General features: G+C 54.3%; 1 protein-coding gene across 1 annotated transcript in view; it reads left to right on the top strand.

Moving 5' to 3' along the window:
• Positions 1-5,244: 5,244 nt before the first annotated feature.
• The window catches only part of LGR6 (leucine rich repeat containing G protein-coupled receptor 6), a 173,140-nt gene continuing 163,056 nt past the window's right edge, over positions 5,245-15,328 (top strand). Inside the window, exon 1 of the mRNA XM_063178014.1 lies at positions 5,245-5,441. Coding sequence (XP_063034084.1) covers positions 5,245-5,441 — 197 coding nt within the window. The remainder of the gene's footprint in view (positions 5,442-15,328) is intronic.

Below are 15,328 nucleotides of genomic sequence, written 5' to 3'. Positions count from 1 at the left end.
CACCTCCAGTGAAGCTCCTCCAGCAGCTGTGGTGGGAGCTCCTCTGTTGTAGTTGAGACAGAGACAACACAAAGCAACACACTCCATTTCAAAAGGCTTCAAACTGTTTTTATTCCAGCATTCATGCTTTTCATGCATTCTTACAAAACTCATCAGCTTACACTTTACTCATTGATCAGGAAAGGCAAAGTGCTCATTGGAACAGGCACTTGCAGGTTTCTCTTATTTATCCTTTTTTCTTTCTTGGTTTCTGTGTCAATGACCTTGTTAGAACATTCTTTCGGGGTAAACATGGATCCACTCCTCAAACTTCTCTGTGGCTCACAGGAGTCACAGTAAAACCTCTCCCACCCCTCATCCCAGGGCAGCCCAGGACAGGGATTTGTCCCCCAGGCTGTGCCCAGTGAGTGCCATGGCTGTGCCACCAGGGTGTGTCTGTGGCACAGCCTGTGCTGCTCCTGCCTGACAGGAGGCCGGGCTGGTGGTGATGATGATGATGATGATGATGATGAATTTATGGCCTCCCACCCAGGGCTGCAGTGGAGTCTGCAGCCACAGATGCTTACAGAGGGTGTTGTGGGAGCTGTGGTTGAGATGAATAATTTTCCAGCCCTGCAGCTCAAGAGCCACGAAACCCAGAGGGGGACAGAAAGACAACAGAGCACTAAAACAAAACAAACCCCTGGCTTGAGCTGCCCACTGAGTTCTGGGCCATGTTGTTCTTCATGTTTATCCTGCTCCAGATGTGCAGCATCCAACCATTGCCCTCCTCCATCAGTGCAGGGGCCAAAACAGGGCAGATGAGTAAGATTTGCCTGTTTGGGGTGCCCTGACTTTGACCCTCATTCATGGAGAAAGTTTCCCAAATTTCAAGGCAGACTGGAATCCACAAAATTGTGAAATAGATTACAGAGAGTAGTGCAGGTGTATCACTTGGTGAGAAATTGAGGTTTTGGAATTTTTAGTATGTTCTGGATGGAAGCAAGATGGAGGGCACAGGGTGTCCTCCTGTGTTTCTTCTTCATGCTTCTTCGTCCTTCTTCTCAATGGTTTTGGGTGGCATTTTGTAATTGGGCAGAAAAGTCCCACTGCAGGCTCTGTGGGATCAGTTACTGGGTTAAAAGGGGAAATAACCCAGTTGTCAGCTCCTAATTGGACAGTTTAGTCTTAGAAGACCTTGTAACAAGAGATTGTTGGCCATTTTGTGCCTTCTAATGGAAAGCTGCAGAACTCATGGTTGTGATACTGTTTTAATAAGAAATAATGAACACCTGAGTCTGAACATGAACTATTGTCCCAAGTGCCTTCAATCCAGACCCAGAGAAACTGATACCACCCCCAGGAGAACACTGCATTGATCTGAGACCATGGAGAAGCTTCCAAAATTGATTGGTGAAACTGGGATTGTGGGTGTGGAGTTTGAATAGAAGTGTGTGGTATCACAGGGCGAGAAAATTAGAGTTTAAGGGTTTGGAATATAGCAATACCTATGGAGCAAGATGGAGGTTGTAGGGCAGAGGATGCTCCTTCTTCTTCACCTTCTTCTCCATGGGTTTGGGTGGTTTTGTGTAATTGGACAGAAAATCTGCATTGCCAACTTTGAGTGATTAGCTATTGAGTTAAAACTGAAAATAATCTAGGAGTCAGTTCTTCATTGGATAGTTTATCCTTAAAAGACCTTGTAACAAGAGATTGTTGGCCTTCTAATGAAAAGCTGCAGAACTCACAGTAGTGAGACTGTTTTACCGATAGGAAATAACGAACACCTGAGTCTGAACATGAGCAATAATCTCAAGTGCCTTCAGTGCAGACCCAGAGGAACCCGGCAGGGGCAGCGCTCTCCCCTCGCTGCCGCTAGAGGACAACACAAACACGGCTGAGCTGCAGGAAAACCCCAACCCCGAGCAGCACGGATCCCTCTGAGCTGCAGCTTCAGCCAGACAGGGCTGGAAATTACACTTCCACCCCCGGGGAGCTTATTCGGAAATTCCAGGTTAGCCATGTGTAGTGGTTTTGGTTGGTTAATTCGAGATTTTATTAATTTTGAGATTAATAAATTTGGTTTCTTGGGGTTTTTTTTTCATCTTTAACATGGGTCTTTCATGGAGGTGTGTTTAGTTTTTCAGGGGTTCAATACTTATATAGATAAGTATATATATATATATATATATATGTATATACTTATATATATATGTATACATATATACTTATATATATGTGTGTGTATATATATATATACACTTATATATGTGTGTGTATATATATATATATACACTTATATATAGTGTGTATATATATACTTATATATATATAAGTATACTTATATACTTGTAGTATATGTTACTTATATAAAGACTTTTTGTATAACTTCTTTTAATTTTTTCCTATGTTAAACTATGAGACCATGGAAGCATCCAAGCTCTGTGGAGCAAGTAACTCAGTCTGCAGACCCTCAGTTTTGCCAGGATCCAGGTGACACGCTGGAATAAGTGATGCTTTGGATGCTGGCTGGTGTTACAAGATCTCAAAGAAATAAGACATGGGTATGAACCACCCCAACCAGCCTGGAATAAAAAGCAAACAGAGAAGTCAAAGTGAGGCATGTGGAGAAAAGCTCTGCAATGTCAAGACCTGCAGCTCCACAGAAATGTGAAAATTGCAGTCAGAACCTTCCTGAGGAAATGATCACCCTCAGCTCCAGCTCAGGGGCTCTGTCCTCCCTGGAGAGGACATGAGGATCCAAGGGAGTTCTGAGCTTTGATCCAGCTGCATTTTCCAGGGAGGATGAAATCTTGTTTGGGCCATGAAAATCCACCTGGATTTCACCCCCAGCTCCAGCTCAGGGGCTCTGTCCTCCCTGGAGAGGACACAAGATCCAAGGGAGCTCTGATCCAGCTGCAGTGAATCCATGAGGATTCTAAGCCATGAAAACCCACCTGTCCTCCCTGTAAATGACATAAGGATCCAAGGGAGCTCTGAGCCTTGATCCAGCTGCATTTTCCAGGAAGGATGGAGAAAGGAGGATGGAATCTTGCTTGGGCCATGAAAACTCACCTGGATTTCACCTCAACCTACAGCTCAAGGGTTCTGTCCTCCCTGGAGAGGACACAAGATCCAAGGGAGTTTTGATCCAGCTGCAGTGAATCCATGAGGATTCTATCTAAACCATGAAAACCCACCTGGATTTCACCCCCACCTACAGCTCAAGGGTTCTGTCCTCCCTGTAAATGACACGAGGATCCAAGGGAGCTCTGAATTTTCTCCAGCCCAAATCCCAGTTCCTGGCTGCTGCCAGAGCATTTCCAGCCTTCCCAGTCCCTGCCAGTGTCCCAGAGCTGGAGGGGAAGCTGAGAGCCCCAGGGACTCATCCCTCTGAGGAGGGCTCCTGTCTCCCCACCAAGCTTTTGTGTTTTACACTTGGAGCTGTCAAAAGACATTGCAAATGTTTAATTAATGACATCCCCAGCACTGTTCATGATGGAAGCGGATTAATTCCAATTCAACCAGTTCCTGCTCCCAGACCAAAATCCTCTCTCTGCTTTGCTCTGCTCTGCTCTGCACTGGGGGATGATCTCTCCAATGACTGCAGCAGGCTCAGGGAGTCCTGGAGCTGCAGGATCTGAATTTTGCAAGTGAAATACTTCAGATCCAGCATCATCCCAGCCAGGAGCCCTCAGAAGAGTCTGTGCATCCGCCCTGAACCCTGAGCTCCATCTCAGCACATTTTTGGGGAGCGGATCCTGCTCTCACAGGGCTCAAGGCACCCCAGCCCTGTGAGCTGGAGCTGTTTCAGTCTCCCCCTGTGCCAGTTCCTGACCCCAGATAACACTCCAGCCTCCTTTATCCTGCGGTAATGGGGATGTCAGTCAGGAAACTCTCATGCCAGAAGGAAAGGCCTGTTCAGAGGAAGCAGGGCTGTGAGAGCACCCTCAGTCTGTGCCTTGGCCATGGGGCACTTTGCCATTGCATGGGTACAGGGGGAGTGATTTTCTGGGTGCACTTCGCAGCCACCCAAACCTGGGCCCTTCTTCCTGTGCCCCATTCACCTCCTCCATGCAGGGTGAGAGGGAGGAACAAACCAGGGTCCAGATCCCCCTAAACCCCCATGGACAGCTTTTTTCTGTCTTCAGGTGAGACCCACGTGCAGCTGCTGTCCCTGTCACAGAGGAGGTGCTTGGCTCTGTACAGAGATTTGGGGTGGTTCAAGCTGTGGGGCCAGGCTCTCCCCAATCCCTCAACCCCCTGCCATGGGGTGACAGCAGTGACCCCTCCTGAGGGCATCACAGTGACACTGACAGTGACAGCCCATAGGTGGCATGAGAGGGGACACAGGGTGTCAGAACCCTTTGCTGGGCAGGTGTTTGTGCTGCCCCAGAGCTCAGCAGCTCCTTGGCACAGCATCCTGGTGTGGTGCCCATCCCACACGTCCCAGGACACTGTGAGACCCTGGCAGTGCCCCCTGCTCAGCCAGGCTGTGACACAGCTCCAGGTGCTTCAAACCCCCTCTCAATGGGTTATTTCTCCACTTTAGCCAGGGTTAGGAAGAGCTCTGGAAGGAGCCCAGCCCCTCTCCTGCCACCAGTGCTGGGCAGCTCCTGCAAGCACAGCTCAGACACCTGGGCAAAGCCAACACAGCACTGTGTCCCCCATGGAGCCCTGTGACACTGCTGCTCCATCCCAGGCTGCTGGAGAGGGACAGCTCAGGACTGACAGACAGACAGACAGACAGACAGCCTCGGGCATGGTCCCTGCCAGCAGAGAGCTGCTCCTGAGCTCCTCAGTCCCTTCTCCCCTGACGTTCCCGTCCCAGCTGAGTTCAGCACCCAGCACAGACACTCAGTCCTTTATCTGGGGTTCCATTTCAGCGTCCCCGAGTCCGGAGCCCCTGAAGTGCCTTGGGTGCTCCTGCCTCGCTGCTTCACTCCCCTGCCCTGCTGGAGGCAGCTCTGCCTTCCCCTGCCCTGCTATCTCACAAAAACACGCTTACAAAACAACCCTGCGTCCTGGAGCTATGAACAGGTCTTTATTTGTTGAGGTTCCTTTTGACTTTTTTTTTTTTTTCCCTTTCTTCCCTTTGAATGAAATTCCTGCCAGCTCTTAGAGAGAGAGAGAGAGAGAGAGAAGGAAAGAGTAGAAAGTTTAACTCCTCCCATTGGAGTGTCTCACGCCCCTGCCCAGCCCTTGAAACCCAATAACCAAGATCATTCAGCGATGCCTGCGCATCCCCGGAGCTGCCCGGTGCCCATGGACGGGCTGCTGCTCTTGTGGGGCATTGTGCTGGCGGGCAGTGCCCGCTGCCAGGCGGTGCCCGCCGAGCCGGGCGCGCCCTCCTGCCCGCCCCAGTGCCACTGCGAGCAGGATGGCATCGTGCTCTCGGTGGATTGCTCCGAGCTGGGGCTCTCGGAGCTCCCCGCCAGCCTGAGCCCTCTCACCGCCTACCTGTAAGTACAGCCTGACCCCAAACCCTCGCTGCTGCTCTTGGCGATGCTTCCCCCGCAGCCCTCCGACAGTTTGCAGCTTTCCTCCGCGTTGGAAGCTGGTGCCACATATTCTCGAAATTAAATTTCCTGTGGAAATTAGAAACCAAGCGAAATAACGAGGGGAAAGGCAGCTCTAAGGGCAGGAGCTGCCAGGCTCCCCTCCTCCCGCAATGTTTGCGCTGCGATGTTCTGCTCGCTCTGCTCCGGGATTGCAGCGGACCCTGAACTGACTTGCCGGGTCGATTGTGATTGTCTGAGCACATAATGGAGCGTTTTTACACAGCAATTAGCGCGAACTGCTCTGGGATCCTTCTGTCAAGCGTTTCAATAGCTGCAATAACTCAGAGCTTTGCGGGGTTCGGGTTGTGCTGGCCACCAGCAGTGTCCGAGCTGCCTTTTTAAAACGAGTATTAAAGGAAGAGGTTTGGGGGGTTGGTAAGTGTTGTGATGATTTATGTATAAATTTTATTGAGGAATTATTGATTATCTGAATGTTTCATGCCCCGAAGGGTTAATTGACAGAGACTGCTGCGTTCATTTCTAGCCCCGAGGTGGTCTCGGTGCCATCATTCTGGTGATGGCCGAGGATCCTGATAAATGGCTGTAGAAAATCTCGGGGTTTAAGCGGGAGAGGAAACATCCCTCTCAGGGGGACAGGTTATCCCTGATGCTTTCCGAGCTCGTACCCAGCGCTGCAGCCGCGGCTGTTTGGCAGCGGGCTGGGCAGGAGCGCGGCATTCCCGGCCCGGAATGCTGCCAGGGCAGTGCCAGGGGAAGCCGTGTGTGCCCTCGGGGAGCAGCCCCGGGCAGTGCTGGGCATGGATGTTCATGCTGTGCTCACTGCCTGGGGTGGCACACAGACCATAGGGATGCTTTTCCCAGAGACGCAGGTGCTCAGCTGTCAGAGCACAGCACCCAAGCCCGCCCAGGAGGGGATTTTGCAGAGCCAGGTGAAGCTGTCGGTGCAGGGTGAGAGCTGCTCGGTGCCAGTGCAGGGTGAGAGCTGCTGGGTGCCCCTGCTGGGTGCCCCTGCTGGGTGAGAGCTGTTCTGCTCCTCCCGCTCGCCTGAGGAGCGCAGTCTTGTGCAGCCACTGGATGGCCCGAGCTGCGCTGGCTTAGCTGGGAGGGAAATAAGGCAGGAGAAGGACGATGCTCGCTGGAGACCATGAAAGATGAGAGAAACATGCAGGCTGTATTTCCCCTGGGAGAGGGAACCACTTGTGGCATGAGGTGTGAGTGCACAGAGCTGTCCCTGGGGCTGGTTTGGAACCGGCTGCCCCACGAGTGAGAAGTCACAGGCGAATGTGGGAGAATGCACAACCTTGCCCGTTCCTGTGGGGACAGGGGCAGCCCCATCGGGCATCCCCTTCACCCTGAGGTGCCGCAGGATGGCACAGGATGGCACAGGATGGCACCCCGTTCACCCTGGGGTGCCACAGGATGGGGCGCGCGTTGGTGCCACTCCTCAGAGAAGGTGCTGCAGGTCGTGCCCGCAGGGCTGTCCCTTGGGCTGGGAGCTGCACAGCTGTCCCACGAGCCCAGGGACATTCCGGTGCTCCCGGAGCTCAGTGCCGCCGTCACCCTGCCCACGGCGGCAGGAGCAGGGACACGGAGCGCTGGGACACGGAGCGCTGGGACACGGATCCCCGTGCATGGACCGGGGGGATGCTCGGAGGTGCTGCCGGCCCGGAGCGGTGCAGCCGGGCGCTGTCACAAATGCTGGATTTCAGCGGGGCTGGACCCTCGGGACAGCCTGGGGCACCCCGCGCTTCGGGATGCTGCCGGTGCTGTCCCTTGGCCGCGGCCCCGTTCCGGTGTCTGTACCGGACCCACTCCCCCATGGGCTGTACCGGCTCCGTTCCCGTGTCTGTATCGGCCCCATTCCCGGTGTCTGTACCGCTCCCGGCGTCTGTCCCGGCCCCGCTCTCCGTGTCTTTCTCCCGTGTCTGCACCGGCCCCGTTCCCCCATGGGCTGTACCGGCTCCGTTCCCGTGTCTGTATTCCCCATGTCTGTCCCGGCCCCATTCCCGCGTCTCTTATCTCCCATGTCCGCGCCGGCCCCGTTCCCCCATGGGCTGTCCCAGCCCCGTTCCCGGTGTTCCAGCCCCGTTCCCCGCGTCTGTCCTGGCCCCGCTCCCCGTGTCTGTATCCCCCGCGTCTGTCCCGGCCCGTTCCCGGTGTTCCAGCCCCGTTCCCCGCGTCTGTCCCGGCCCGTTCCCGGTGTCCCAGCCCCGTTCCCCGCGTCTGTCCTGGCCCCGCTCCCCGTGTCTGTCCCAGTGGCGTCGGGGGAGCCTCAGTGTTCCTCCTTCCTCTTTGGGGAAAACCGACCCGTCTGGTGCTTCCCCAATAACCCTGCCAGGGAGAGAGAGCACCGAACGGATGGGATGGAGGTGGAGAGTCAGGACGAGCTGGGAATGGCTGGAGCAGCCCTGGAGAGCTGGGGTTCCTCCCTGCGCCTGCCACTACTGTCAGCGAGTTGTGTGAGATCAGCACCCCAGGTACAGGTGGGGGGTTTGTCACAGCAAATCAGCATAAATTTTGTAGGAAGTGTGGATATTGGAGTGAGATCTAAGTTCTTTGTGGAAATACAGGCTTGAACTCCACATTCAAATATGTAAAGAAATGCTGGAGTGCTTGGAGAGCCACAAGGGCTGAAGAGGGAGCCCTGGGAGGGCAGCAGGAGCACGGAGCTGGTGGGCAGCTGCTCACAAAACTTCCCGGCTTCTTTGCTCCGTGCCCTGTGCTGTCAGCAAGCCACTGGCACTGTGAGAGCAGCATTTCCTCTGGAGCAAAAGAAAGGATCAGTAATCACCCTAGGTTAGACACTGCCTCACACTAATGAGCTGGTGTCCCTGCCCCATCCTGCCGGTGCTGTACCCACCCCCATGCCCGTGTCCCTGCAAGAATCCCGACCGTGCTCACTCCTGCACCTCTCTGAACATGACCCCGATCCCATCCATCCCAAACCAGGTGTTTTCAGTGTGAAAATTCCACCACTGGTGAAATTGCAGCTGTGGTCCAGGAGAGGGGGGAGATTTCCCCTTTAGCTGAGGTGCCGGTGCCATCCTGCGTCACCCATCTCTGTCCCTCAGTGTGTGTCAGAGCTGCTCTGGGGCTGCAGCACAGGGGGCTGGAGCTTTTGGGGCTCCCTGGAGAGAACTGCAGCAAGCTGGGGGTGCAGGAGAGTGGAGCTGCATTGGGGAAGGTTCCTGTGCAGCAGAGAGGCCAGTGTACTAAAGGGCTCACAGGAGGATGGGGAAATGGGAAAAGCTTCTTGGTGCTTAAAATATTGTCATAGCTGGGATCCCTGGCACCACTGCCCACCCTGCACGTGAGCTGGAGGAGCAGCCCCAGCTCAGATTGCCCAGGGAATCACAGGGTCTGGTGCAGTTCTGTCCCCATGGCTGTCACCAGGAAGGTGCCTGAGTTGGGTGCAGGTGCTCAGGGCAGCCCCTGCCCCAGGAGGGGTGAGGAGCAGTTAATGAGCAAGGAAAAGTGGCAATGATGCAAAACGAACAAGCAAAATTAAACCACCAGCCAAGGGTTTTCTAACGTGAGGCAGCTGGAAATTACCTGTTCCTCATAGTCACGTGGGAATATTTAACATTCAAAATATGCTCAAAAGCAAAAAAATCAAAATTAACAGAGAGTGGACTCTTTAAAAATTAACACCCAAGAGGAAAAAGAAAATCAGAAATACTTCACCTGCTTTGTAACAATTTATAATCCTGACCCCCTCAGTCCCATGTACCTGGCTACCAGCCCCTGCAAGGGGGACAGGTGGCAATGCTGGGGTGTAGTAAGGATCTCAGCTTGCTGAGGCTGCTCCTCTTTCACAAAAAACCAAAAGACACCGTGTTGGTTGTGCCTGCCAGGTCCCCCCAGGGATGTGCTGGCCTGTCCAGCTGTCACTTGCAGGAAAGAAAGGGAGAATCTGTCTCAGCAGAGAGCACCTTGGGATGGAAAGGCAACACCAGTGGTGCCGTGGCCACGAGTGGACATCAGCTGGGCAGGGAGCACAAACGCCCTGACCCTGCACAGGTCTAGAGGGATGGGACAGGTTCTTATCCCCAGCCACATACATGGGGAGGTACTGGATGGATTGCCCAGATATCCTGGGCTGGAAGACACTTCTGGAGGTCTCTTATCCACATTCTAATGGGTCCATCTTGTGAGGCTGGTCAGGATCTCATCCAGCTGGCAAACCTACTGAATAATCTTAGGAGTATCCCGAAGAGTCCCTCACCTTTTTCTCATTCTTTACAATCCCATGTTTCCTAATATCAAATTGCAAATCCCTATGGTTCTTTTGTGCCTATTACCTCTCATCCTTGCCCTGCACAGCTCCTATGAGATGTTGGCTCCAGCTTCTCTGCACCCTTCTAGTCAATAGTTAAAGAGAGCAGTAACACACTAACTATTGCTCCTGGTTTTGTGAAGACTGATCAAATCTCTTGGTGTGGGACAGAGTGGGGCAGAGTGGAGATGTCTTGGTTTGGAAAGCCAGAAGTCTGCTAAGGAAGGCAGGAGCCTCCCCTGAAATGGAGAATGGAAACCCTCCCCACCCCTCGGAATTGCTATAAATTTTAAATTAAGGAGTTCTCAGGCAAAAATATGGGAGCAGGAAATAACAGTTCTTTAATAGGGAAGGAAATAAAAAGATAAAATAAACAATGCAGTAAGCCAAAACAACACTGACAGAGTCAGAACCCAACCTGACACCCTGTGGGTCAGGGTGCTGGCAGCAGTCCCATTGGAATTGTGGCTCAGCCCTCCTGCAGTGTCAGGGCTGGTTCTGCTGGAGCAGGGATCCTGTAGAAAGGTGCAGTCTCTTCCTCTGAAGATCCAGGGGAAGAAGAGGCAGCTGCTGTTCCTCTGGGCAATCCAGTGCAGAAGCTGTGCTGGTGTTCCAGAATCTCCAGATTCTATCCGGGTAGGAATGCTTGGCTCCTCCCTCTGGGCTCCCATCTCCCAATGGGATGCTGTAGTTCTTATCAGCCATGCACTGACATTCAGTAGCTGTTATCAGCAGATGTCCCCCTGGCAGGAGGATTGGGTGTGGAAGAGATAAGGAAAACTGCCCACTGAGCAGAAGTCAACTGCCATACAATGGCAAATGGAATCCAACTTGCTTGGCAATCCAGGACAGGGGAGCACAGCCCTGTGGGAGAGGGGAAGGCAGATGTTGCAGGGGGAGATGAGGGGCACAAACCTGGAGGGTGCCACACACCAGAAGCCCCATGGCTCAAAGCTCAGCTGGAGGAGCCATCCCCCCTTCCCAGGGGTCTCAGGTCTCCCCAGCCCCACAGAGGGGTCAGTTCTGCTGCTCTGAGCCCATCCCCAGAAACACCAGTGCCTGCTGTGATCCTGGCCCTGCACACCTTGCTGTGGAGCCAGGCACAGCCTGCAGAGCTGTTCTGTGTCCTGGGAAACCAGCAGGGACCTGGGACAGGACACATCTGATGGGGCTGGCAGACCTGGGGCAGGACACAGCTGATGGGGCTGGCAGACCTGGCAGGACACAGCTGATGGGGTTGGCAGACCTGGGGCAGGACACAGCTGATGGAGTTGGCAGATGTGGGGCAGGACACAGCTGATGGAGTTGGCAGATGTGGGGCAGGACACAGCTGATGGGGCTGGCAGACCTGGCAGGACACAGCTGATGGTGCTGGCAGATGTGGGGCAGGACACAGCTGATGGGGCTGGCAGATGTGGGGCAGGACACAGCTGATGGGGCTGGCAGGCCTGGCAGGACACAGCTGATGGGGCTGGCAGATGTGGGGCAGGACACAGCTGATGGGGCTGGCAGGCCTGGCAGGACACAGCTGATGGGGTTGGCAGACCTGGCAGGACACAGCTGATGGGGCTGGCAGATGTGGGGCAGGACACATCTGATGGGGTTGGCAGATGTGGGGCAGGACACAGCTGATGGGGCTGGCAGATGTGGGGCAGGACACAGCTGATGGGGCTGGCAGGCCTGGCAGGACACAGCTGATGGGGCTGGCAGACCTGGCAGGACACAGCTGATGGGGCTGGCAGACCTGGCAGGACACAGCTGATGGGGCTGGCAGACCTGGGGCAGGACACAGCTGATGAGGCTGGCAGGCCTGGCAGGACACAGCTGATGGGGCTGGCAGACCTGGCAGGACACAGCTGATGGGGCTGGCAGACCTGGGGCAGGACACAGCTGATGGGGCTGGCAGATGTGGGGCAGGACACAGCTGATGGGGCTGGCAGACCTGGGGCAGGACACAGCTGATGGGGCTGGCAGGCCTGGGACAGGACACAGCTGATGGGGTTGGCAGACCTGGCAGGACACAGCTGATGGGGCTGCCAGGCTGCTGCTGCCACAGCCGGAGCTGGGGGAGGGAAAAGCAGCAGGTCCTGGCTGCTCCCAGGTGTCACCAAGCATCTTGTGTGATACTCCTCACTCCCCACACTCTTTCCCTTGAGCAGAATGGGACCAGGAGCCTTCAGGGCTGTTCTCACCTTGCAGAGACATTTTGAGACCCTGTCTGGAATTTAGCATCCCCCTGGGAGTCTGGGGCCCTGCTTCACCCTCTGAGGGCATCTCCTCTGAGCTGCCCTCTGGAATCAGGTGCCCCAGTGCCCTGACAGGGATGTGCAGGAGACAGGGATGCTTTGAAGCTGAGAAGACACTTCCCATGTCATACAGTGCTGGGTGCAGCACAGGGCAGAGTGAGGAAAGGTGCCTTTTTCTTGATATTTGCAATGCCTAAAGGGCCACAGAGCAGCAGGTGGGTGAGGCAGCAGGATTGCAGGCTCACACACAGCTGGTGCCTGCAGCAGCACAGCAGCAGAGCTGAAGGAGCTCCCCCCAGCCCAAACCCCTCCCTATGTGCAACATCTGCCCCTTGCAGCCCCCCTGTGGCAGAAACAGCCACCAGAGCCCCCCAGCATGGGGAGCACCCAGGAGCTGCCCCAGGAGCTGGCACAGCAGGATGTGGGGCTGCCCTGGGGAAGCCTGAGCAGGCAGGAGAGCCCTGGAGGGTGTTGGGGCTGAAGGGGTGATTAAAGCTCCCTGGGGTTCCCTGCAGGGGTGACAGGGACCCCTGTGTGCCTTTAGGACACTCACACACCCTAGGGAGAAGGAGGGAGAAGCCAAAAATGCAGAGAGCACAAAATCCCAATGCAAAGTGTAAATAAATCCTTCCTGGGGTCAGTGCTGCCCTCCTGCCCCAGGTGATTGTGTACAGACCAGTGAGCCACCATCCTGTGCCCGATGCATGCCCAGTGCCAGGGCCCATCTACAGCTCCTTCTTCATGCCAAGGTCACCACAGGAGCCCCAGGTTGCACCAGGATCCATCCAAACACACCACAGAGGCACAGACTCACTCCCAGACCCTCCCACTTCTCAGGCCACAATGCAGCCCAGGACTAACAAATGCTGCCACAGCTGGCACCAGACTGTGGGTGCTCTCTGACAGACCTTCCTCCTGCTGGCAGACTGATAGGAAGAGCCATTCCTGCCCTGTTGTGTCAGTTTGGAAAGCCAGGTGTCTGCTAAGGAGGGCTGGAGCCTCCCTTGAAATGGAAAATGTAACCCCCCTCCCTCCAAATTATTATAATTTGGAAATTTAGGGGCTCTCAGGAAAAGATATGGGAGCAGGAGTAACAGTTCTTTACTAGTGAAGAAAATTTTTAAAATAAAATAAAAAATGCAATAGTACAAACAAACACTGCCAGAGTCAGAGCAGTCCCTGCCCCCTGTGTGTCAGGGCAGTGTCCCAGCCCCATGCCACGGGGGCTCAGCCCTCCTGCAGTGCCAGCTGTGGCTCTGCTGCAGCAGGGATCCTGCACAAGGGGGGAGTTTTCCTCTGCAGCTCCAGGGCTGCTGCAGATGGGCCTGGGCTCCCTCTGGCCATGCAGGGCAGCAGAAAGCTGCTCCTCTGGCAGTGCAGGGGGCAAAGGCTGCTGTGCTGTGCCAGGCTCAGATTGGATCCAGGCAGGAATGCTTGGCTCCTCCCCTGGGCGGAGCATCTCCCATGGGATGCTGGGATTGGATCAGCCCTGCAGGGACACGCAGTGGCCCATTAAGAGAAGATAATAAATAATGGCCCATTAACAGCAGATATTTCCTGGAGGGAGGACTGGCTGTGGGAGAGATAAAAAAAATTGCCCTATGAACAGAAGATAACTACCCCACCTCTAACAGATGATGATAGAATATGCACTTATCTTACACTTATACACAATCCAGGATGCCTGTACAGTCCAAAGCCCACAATCTCCTCCTTGGGAATGCCTGGGAGAAAGGAAACCAAAGCAGGAACAATGGGAAATGTTTATGGGCTTGGGATTGTGGATGAGGGAGATAAAGCTGGTGAGGGACACTTGAAGAGCTGGGCTCTGCACACTGCAGTGCATTCACAGGTTTATATTCACCATTTATCAGCTTTGAGGAGCTTTTTTCCCCCCCACACCTGAAATATCAAGACTAAGAAGGGTTTCCTGCTTTCAGGGATTTGGGTTCCTTCAAAGGGACTCTAGAGAGTCCATCTGCTGACTCCATACAGGCACTCCACAGGGACACAGGTGTGCTCTGCATCCTTGCCAGCAGCAGCCCAAAGACTTTAGAGGCAGGCAGGGATTCAGCTCCCTTTGCCCAGCACCTCAATCACATCCTCAGGCTCTCCCATGGGTGACAGTGGCTTTTTGCTGTGAGTGCCCCAAGGGGGAACATCTCCCAGCACTCCTGCTCAATGGCACTTTGGGATTCCTAAATGGGCAGGTCCAAACCAAGGACTGACTTCAGGGAGAGCTGCTGGCACTGAATCCAGGGCTCTGGCTGGTGTTTCCCTCTGGAGCAGGGAGATGGGCACTAACCAGAAACAGGAATTCCTGTCCTGTGCTCCCCAGCCTGCAAGGAGGAGAAAACCAAACTGAGAAAATCTGAGACCAGGCACAGCTTGTGAGAGAACCTGAACAGCACCAAGGGAACAGCACAGCTCCTCAGCAAGTGTTTCCAAATGTTCTTTTGTGTCGTCTGGGCAAGTTGGAGCTCCTAGGCCAGCAGGAGCTGAAATGCCCTGGTCCCCTGGCAGTGCTCAGTGTGCCTTCATCCCTGCACTGAGGATGATGAGCATGATTCTGCAGATGCTTGGTGGCTGTGAGTCTGGACTCCAGGCTCAGGGCAGTGCAAAGACTCCAAACTCCACAGCAAGCAGACAAAATAGTGGTGAGGGAGCCCAGCTCAGGGGGGCTGGAGGGAGTGAGGGGTGGGTGGGAGTGCTCAGAGCAAAATCAGAATTGCAGGGCCATTAATCACAGAGTCCCAGAACAGTCTGGGTTGGAAGGGACCTCAAAGATCATTTCATTCCACCTTCCACCATCCCAGGCTGCTCTAAGCTCCATCCAACCTGACCCCAAACACTGCCAGGGATGGGGCAGCCACAGCTCCTTTGGGCACCCTGTGCCAGGGCCTCAGCACCCTCACAGGGAAGAATTTCTTATGAACATAAAATCTAAATGTGCCCTCTGTCTGTGGCAAGCCATTCTCCCTTATCCTGTCACTATCTGCCCATGTAAAAGTTGCTCTCCCTCTTTTCTTTAAGCCCCTTTAGGCACTGGAAGGGGCTATGAGGTCTCCCCAGAGCTGCTTTTCTCCAGGCTGAGCCCCAGAGCTCTCAGCATGCCTTAATAGTGAAGTCAGTCCTGGAGCAGCCTGAGGAGCATGTTTGGTGGGATGGTTTTCCAAGCAATATCTCATTGAATTGAAAAGGAAAAGCTTAATGAAAATGGACAGTGCTCATGGGGCTGTAAACGGTAGAAATGTAGTAACAAGTTCAGTCAGGAGAGATCATTTCAATGTTTTCATTTCATGGTG

The sequence above is a fragment of the Melospiza melodia genome, chromosome 28, assembly GCF_035770615.1.
Source record: "Melospiza melodia melodia isolate bMelMel2 chromosome 28, bMelMel2.pri, whole genome shotgun sequence".
Lineage (NCBI taxonomy): Eukaryota > Metazoa > Chordata > Aves > Passeriformes > Passerellidae > Melospiza > Melospiza melodia.
This window is presented reverse-complemented; position numbering and strand designations above follow the sequence as displayed.